Raw genomic sequence first — 7,500 nt, 5'->3', positions numbered from 1 at the left:
CTTTGGCCGTTTTTGAGAATTTCAAACTACCCGGGCACGTGGTTTCACTTTGGCTTGGGTGAGATTAACATCCATTTTTCAGTGTGACAACGAATAAATTTACACCTTTACCTGCGATAGTCTGAGTCATCGATTGCACTCGTCTCAGCAAAAAAGAGCCGATGCCTGTGATGCTTTTGATTCCACCGTGTAATCCGGATGAGTGATAAATGGTTGAGAGAAAGCCTTCGCGCAAACAATCGAATTGCAGGCCCTGGCCGGTTTCAGAGTGTGAATGTGCCTACTACGACGATGAATGAACAATAAACCATCGGACTTTCTCGTGTCCTCTACTTCTGGCGAACAGGAAAAGATGCTTCGCGAGTAAATAGATGGAATGTTTGCCCCTCGACTACACACGAAACTGGCACGAAACTCGAAAGATATGTTTATTCCCGACCATAATCCTTTTGTCAATGAAGTACCGTCGTCCCTTTGCTCGAAGGGCAATCCACCCGTTCATCGCTGCACGTGCATTCGGACGATACTCTTTGCGCCGGTTTGGCGACAGCAGTTTGTGCATTGGGACCCCAACACCAGCAAGTGAGGGCTTTAGCTTGGATTATCGTCGTCATCAGCGCCATTAGAGCGTCGGCTCATAATCATGCGCGCAGCATTAGCACAAAAATTGATGGAGCGGAATGAGAGGGAGTGTGAATTAATACTTGTGCTGACTGTAGAAACCGAACACAAACGAACTCCGTGACATATTGCTTTTCGCATTGGTGAAGCGCATTCGCTTATTTACAATTCTTTGGCAAACATTAACTCACCCTCTGTGCTACCGGGCAGACAGGGGTGTCGGTGACCAATTTATTGTGGTTTTCGGAAGCCACAGCCACAGATCTGGGACCATTAGAAAGGGATCCGATGGCAATATGTTAACCTAATTTTGCTGGGTTTCTGGTTCACCACGAGTCATTAGGATGTCAATTGGATGGTGCATAATTGTTGGAAATAGTCAGTGTCTCACAATGGCAACATTTTATCGAGTTAAATCACGAAACCGTAAATATAAGCTACCATTTTTATTATTTCCACAATTCGTGGTTTCTAATGGTCGCATGATGTTGATCCGGGCTCGCTACATGCTCACCGTAACGGATGATCCGGCCCAAAATCCGACCGATTATCCATTCTCCGTTGATATCTTTGACGACGCACTCAGCTGTCCCGGATGCTTGCTCACTTTCTCAATGGCGCGAATCCGGACAGCACCGCTTTCCTCGCGCCCCATGTGCTCAGGTGGGATACACAGAGATACAGAACATCAAAGATATCGCGACTGAAAGCAGCGGGAGGTTGGTTGAGGATTAGACGGAACCAACCCCACCATGGGTGGTGCACTGTTGTTGCGATGATGCCTAGGACACGCACCCATACCCATAATCCGGCATTCGCACTCATCCGAAATGAGGCACACCGAGAGCGAAAATATTTTGATCTGCAACCAAGCGTTTAATTGAAGTGTAATTTAAATAACAATCAAGTTTCTCCGGCTCGCGTTACAGCCTCAACACCAGCGCACAGTACCACCGTGGAATGTGCCAAAGGTTCAGTACATCTCGTGGCCTCCGCTAAAGAATTGACCGCACAACCACGCGTACCACAGCAAAGAGCAGAAATCGCCCGGAATGGGGATTTACTTCGAAATCATCTTCTTCTTCTGCTCCGAGTGTGTTGTTGCGCCGCGAAAGTGGGGTACTCGAGTGTCCTTTTGACTACTAGCGTCCTCATGGCAAGCAAGGGCATGAACATTAATCCTGCCACATCGACCACCGACACCGAGAGCGGGAGCGCATTCTTCGTTCCCTTCCCGGGATGGATTCCCGCCGACTTTGATTGTTCCCAGCGGGGCGCATTAACATGCACGAAATGCAATAAACCGTTCTCGGCTGGTCGCTATTGTTCTCGATGAGCTCATCCTCTACTAGGCGGTTGGCCATCCGCCATCGGACAGGGGAAAATAATATTTTAATATTTACCTGCGGCCTGTCCGGGAAATGCAACCGGGAAACCCGAGTCTAAAATCGATGGGATATCCACTTTTTTTTTTGGTGCAAAAGTGTCGTTATATAAAATGAGTAAGCCATGAGATCTTAGTACACCTCGTTCTCGCAGCATCGTCGGCATTAAAATGGCAGACGCAACTGATCCAGCGACAATCAACGAAATCTTAAAACAACTAAAGGAACAACTGGGAGTCGCCTTTGCTAGCCCATCGGGCGGTCGAACGGTGAATATTTTTGAGCTGGAAAACCTATTAAGTACCCTGATCAACTTACACGAACGGTATGCCGCTTGTGATGGTGAGCAACACGCAGGCGTAACAAACGATAGTCGGCAACCAACGGTCATCGTTGAGTTGAAGGAACCGAAACAGGGTCCAAAGGAAGATAGGGAAATTGCAACCGAACATTTGACGTCAACATCTGTAGAGGATCCAGAATCTGTGCGCATATTATCAGCGAGGGACGAGAGCAGTCAAGCAATCGGTAATGACACAGTCGGCAACCAAGAACACGGTAACTTCGATGTGCCTCCTCATATCCTCAGTGAAGCAATCGGTGATCGAACAACGAATGACGATCAATCGATCGCAGAAGGTCATTCGGTGATTTCAGATGGAGGGGTCGGATCCGCGACCAGTTCAAACTCCAACTCCTCCCTGTTCTCATCAAATGCTGAAGGAGATCTACTGTCTCAATTGTCAAAGCAAGCCAGCGTTGGATCCATTATCGATTGCCATTGCTTAGCCGACTATTCATGCGAATCGAAAATCGGAAGTAGCGCCTGTTCGTATGATCCTTCCGGTTCTGCTCGATCGTCTTCGAAAGAACGATCCACAAAAGATGAATCATCCGTTCCTGTGGCCGATTGCCTGGCAATGCTCGAAGGTTGCAAGAATCATCTGGAGCTTCTGAGGGAGGAGATCGTCTCGCTTAATAGTCGTTATCAGGCGCAACACGAACAGTCGATACAGTTCGCCAGCTCGCTAGACGGTATGGTGGAGCGCTTTGCTGCGCACGATCCGAAGCTGAACAAACTGGAAACGGACACTCACTGTCTCGGGATGCTGGTCTCGGATTACGAGGTGGAGTTCGAGAAAATCAAGAAACACTTGGAGCGCCACGATGGGAAGCTGCGTGAGATCGAGTGGACATTCCAGCGTATGGATAGGGAGCGTGATGCGGCCAAGGCCGAACTGCGAGGCGTCACAGAACAACTGAATGACCTGGGCGTCGTTAAGGCGGATAAGGAGTTTGTGCAAATGGAATTGAATCTTCGTGCTTTGATTTCCGATATGGAGCGAAGAGTTCCGTTTGACCAGCACAACGCTACCATCCGCGATATGTCCCGCACACTGACGCAGCTGCAGGAGCAGTTTAACGATGTGGACGAGAATCTCAAGACCATTCAGTATCAGCTGGTAAAGGGACTCGGTGACAAAGCATCGGCGATCGATTTGAATGAGATCCGCAGACAACTAGCAGGTCTGTCGAGTCGTTGGCATAAGATGGAAAAGTCGATGAATGTACCAAACGGACAATCTCCACTGTGTTCCGGTGATAGCATCGCAGCGGGCATATCAGTGACTGGAATTAACGTGGCAAAAGCGAATGAAGCCGGAATGAAGCGAACCAACTGTCTTACCTGCGGAATTCCATCAACTCTTGACGCTAGTCGCGATGCTGTACCGTTGCCTAAGAAATTTCTGCCAACGGTTGGCCCGCGAAATCAGATGGTCAGAGGTGCAGGTGGCCCTCATACCAAGTCCACTGCCCCGGAGAAAGTATTCCGTGCCGTAAGTGAGTGCGTTGTACAGCCGGCTGCACACAAAGATCACGATGATTTGGTCTCCAATTGAAGGAATTTAGAAACAAAGCATGCAAAATTATCGTAACATGAATTGGAAAATTTGAGTGATTTTCAAATAAATTATTAGTTTCAATCGATCGAACGAACGAACCATACGAAACGTAGCGAGGAGCGAGTTCGCTCGGATGCACGAGCAAATGTACTAAAACCATCTTGCCGATTTATTTTTTTTTATATAGTAGCATCTGGCGCGGTCGCTGATTAGGTTGCACGCGATAGGACATTCGGCATACTAAAACATGAACTATGCACAAACGGAACACGGAACATTAGATTGTGCCCTAAAGCTAAGGCGCCTGAGACGTCCGGAGTTGGCTATGTACACACGCACACACACACACACACACAATACAGACTAATACAGAGATTCTTTGGCTTTCGCTGGGGATGGGTCGGGGTGGTATGTGGGGGTCTAAGAGGGGGTGCTTATCTGTCCTCCACGTTGCATCCGATGAGGTTCTCTATGCTGAAACCCTTCGTGTTGCCGTATTTGCGCTTTCGCGAAGCAAATGCCGGCTCGAGACCGTCGAACAACTTTGTCGTTTCGCCACCGAAACCGTCTCGGCGTATCCCGGCCGCTTCGTCGTGCCCCGGTTCCAGTGGCAGCGTGGACGGTTGCAGATCGGTATAGAAATGCTTTCGGACGGTATGATGGTGATCCTGATGCTGCTGCTGCTGCTGATGATGATGCGGATGAGGATGATGCTGTTGTTGCAATGTGTGTGTTCGTTCTCGTTCCTCTATCGAACCACTGCTGATCTTGTCCGACTGTTCGTCCTCTTCGATGTAATACTCATCTGGTTCACGGGCTGCCCGCGATGGACTAGATGAACGGGGTGTTGGAGGTCCGCTCGACGAAGTGGGTCTTGCTGGAGGATGGTGCTGCGGTGAGATTGGCGGTATTGGCGTTGCTGGCATTTGCTGAGGCGGTGTAACGGATTTTCGCCCGCCATCCAGCAGCAGCTCTCGATAGATCAACGCCTGACTTCTTCGATCCGCCAGCGATTTGTAGTCATCTTCACTTTCCACATCGATTCGATCATCACTGGAGAGGTCTAGGTCAGCTTCCGGAAACTCGCGCTCCCGCTGACTTTGCTCCGATTCCGTGCGCTCTGGTATACCGCCAGCACCAGCACCCGACGGCATTCCAGCAACCACGTGCTTCACGTTCCCATAGTAACCACCATCACGACCGTTACACTGATGACTCGCGAGCCCATGGTGAGCGGTGTCGTCATAGAGATCGAGCACAGGACCATTAGCTGGATTACCACCATTGGCACCACCCTGACCACCGCTACCCTGATGGTAACCGTGAAAGAACTTGTTCATCGCACTCGAAATCTTTAAGCTATCGACGTTTCGCTGCAGGAAATCACTGTTCTCCATCATCGCCACATTGAGATCATCCATCTTGACCGCACCGAAAAGATTTAGCTTACTGTCCAACAGAAAGTCACTAGCAACCGATCGACCATTGCCACCCAAACTAGTCAGCGGACCACCGGCACCGGCACCGCCATCCGCACCGAATCCGGCCGCCATCGCTGAAGCTGAGGCGGCATGCGCTGGACCGAACTGGTGCATCGGTATGACCGGGACGGGTTTCCGTATCCAGAAGGGAGCGAACGGACCGAACACTCCGGGGAACGCCATACTTTGCGCGAGCGTCGTTCGCTTGTAGCGTTTCCGGCGCCTCAGGAAACTCCCATTATCGAACATATCCTCGGCCAGTGGATCGAGCGTCCAGAAGTTGCCCTTGCCCGGGTTGCCCGGTTCGCGCGGGATTTTTATGAAGCAGTCGTTCAGGCTGAGATTGTGCCGGATCGAGTTCTGCCACGCCGGGAACTTTTCCTTGTAGTAAGGGAACCTGAGAAGAGGAAGGAAGAGTATGACTTTATCTTCTTCAAATTGTGACCTTAAAGAACTCATAACAATTTAAAGAGAAGGATCGACTTCTATCCAACCAATTTACCTCGTCATAATAAACTCACAGATACCACTGAGCGTAAGTTTCTTCTGGGGTGACTGCAGGATGGCCATCGTGATGAGGGCAATATAGGAGTACGGTGGCTTCACCAAGCTCTGCGATCGATGAGATCCCGATTTTCCCGTCGAACCACTGCCACCAGTCGACGCTGGTGGACCATCTGCTCCAGTGCCGCCGGTAGCCGCGTCCGAATCGGACACCAATGCCGTCGGGTGGCCACCGGAAGTTGCACCATTCTCGGAGCTACTGCTACTCCTACTTCGATTGCGTACCGGTGCACTGCTATTCCGGGTCACTGACTGCTGGCTTTGCTGTTGCTGATGATGATGATGATGCACTCCAGTCGCTAGCGCCGCTGGATGATGTGGATGTTGGTGCGAGGTATTTGGTGAATCGGAGGACGATCCGATTGACAGTAATCCCGACGGCCGCAGATCCAACGGAGAAGCCAAAGCCGGATGCATCATTTTTGTGATTTTTTCTTTGAGTTTTTTTTTTGCAAACAATCCGTGAACATGGAATCTGTTCACTTTCTATGCTAATTGTTCTCCGTTTTGCTTCATAATATGGCAGGGTGTTCTTATACTTCCACACAGTATATTGATCTATTCACAACACATTTCACATTGACACTGATCTCTCATTATAAATTGTGGATGCTAGTACACTTAGAGCATTAACTATCCTCAGACTGTTACAAGCGAAACGGTCGTGTAGCATCAGGTCACAGTTATGCACTGATTGGGTCACAGGTCGAAGGGAAAACTTCGACACTCGATCACTTGTAGTACTAAATCACAAAATCAAGAACACGATGACACGCTGACACTCTAACTGATAACGCTCCTCGTCCCAGCATCGACCGCACTAAGCGGTAGCGTGGCACACTGTCGTGTCTGCTGCTGCTGCTGTGACCGGCACCGACGACGGCAAGAATGAAAATGTTATTTTAACTTTGTGGAAAATTGTGAAAATTTTGCACGCGCTACACACGCATCCTTCCGTGCACAACCGTGCGGCGCGCGCGCCTGCTTCCTCGGATAGCGACCGCCGGCGGGAGGCTACGACGGATGGGCGGAGAAAATCGGGAAACCCACACCCCGCCAGGCGCCTGCTATGTGTCGGGACAGAAATGGCGCCGGTTACCCGTTTCGTTCGTTCCGTTCTCACTCTCGCTCACGGCCGGTTGCTTAGCCGAGACCGTTGTGTTAGTGGTGACCGACCAGTATCGAGGGTTGCATGTGCGTACACACAAGGAGCTAGCGAGCGATAGCCAACAACTATAGGCAGCAGGCTATGTCGATGCCGCTGGAGAGTAATACCGTGCCTCGAGTAGACGAGTTGTAATGTGATAATCAGAGCGTCAGAGCTCCGTGCGTATCCTTCGGAAGCAGCATCCTGCCCAGCTAGCCAGCCGACCAACCGGTCCGCCATCGAACGAGCGCAACACATACACCAATACCACGGCATCGCCGAGCCAAAAACGGCGACCGAGTCGCGGGACCATGGGTGGGAAAAAAGTTGTACAAACTGTGTTCCTTGGCAAGTAAAACATTTATTTTGGCAAAACCACGCCACGCTGGCCGTGCGGA

General features: G+C 50.3%; 1 protein-coding gene across 1 annotated transcript; it reads right to left on the bottom strand.

The window, feature by feature from the left end:
* Positions 1-4,344: 4,344 nt before the first annotated feature.
* LOC125959629 (uncharacterized) lies at positions 4,345-6,375 on the bottom strand. Its single transcript, XM_049692457.1, has 3 exons — positions 5,894-6,375; positions 4,645-5,788; positions 4,345-4,596 (listed from the first exon to the last, which is right to left on the bottom strand). Exons 1-3 carry the CDS (start codon positions 6,373-6,375, stop codon positions 4,345-4,347), a joined length of 1,878 nt encoding a protein of 625 aa, XP_049548414.1.
* Positions 6,376-7,500: the final 1,125 nt, after the last annotated feature.

The sequence above is a fragment of the Anopheles darlingi genome, chromosome 2 (assembly GCF_943734745.1).
Source record: "Anopheles darlingi chromosome 2, idAnoDarlMG_H_01, whole genome shotgun sequence".
NCBI lineage: Eukaryota > Metazoa > Arthropoda > Insecta > Diptera > Culicidae > Anopheles > Anopheles darlingi.
The sequence above is the reverse complement of the archived record's forward strand: the minus strand, read 5'-3'. Positions and strand labels throughout refer to the sequence as shown.

Excerpts from the sequence above, each read along its gene's own strand:
- LOC125959629 (XM_049692457.1), bottom strand. The coding sequence starts at position 6,375 with ATGATGCATCCGGCTTTGGCTTCTCCGTTGGATCTGCGGCCGTCGGGA. Across the intron at positions 5,789-5,893 it reads TGTGAGTTTATTATGACGAG|GTTCCCTTACTACAAGGAAA; the intron begins GTAAATTGGTTG and ends TCCTCTTCTCAG. Across the intron at positions 4,597-4,644 it reads CGATAGAGGAACGAGAACGA|CAGCAGCAGCAGCATCAGGA; the intron begins ACACACACATTG and ends CATCATCATCAG.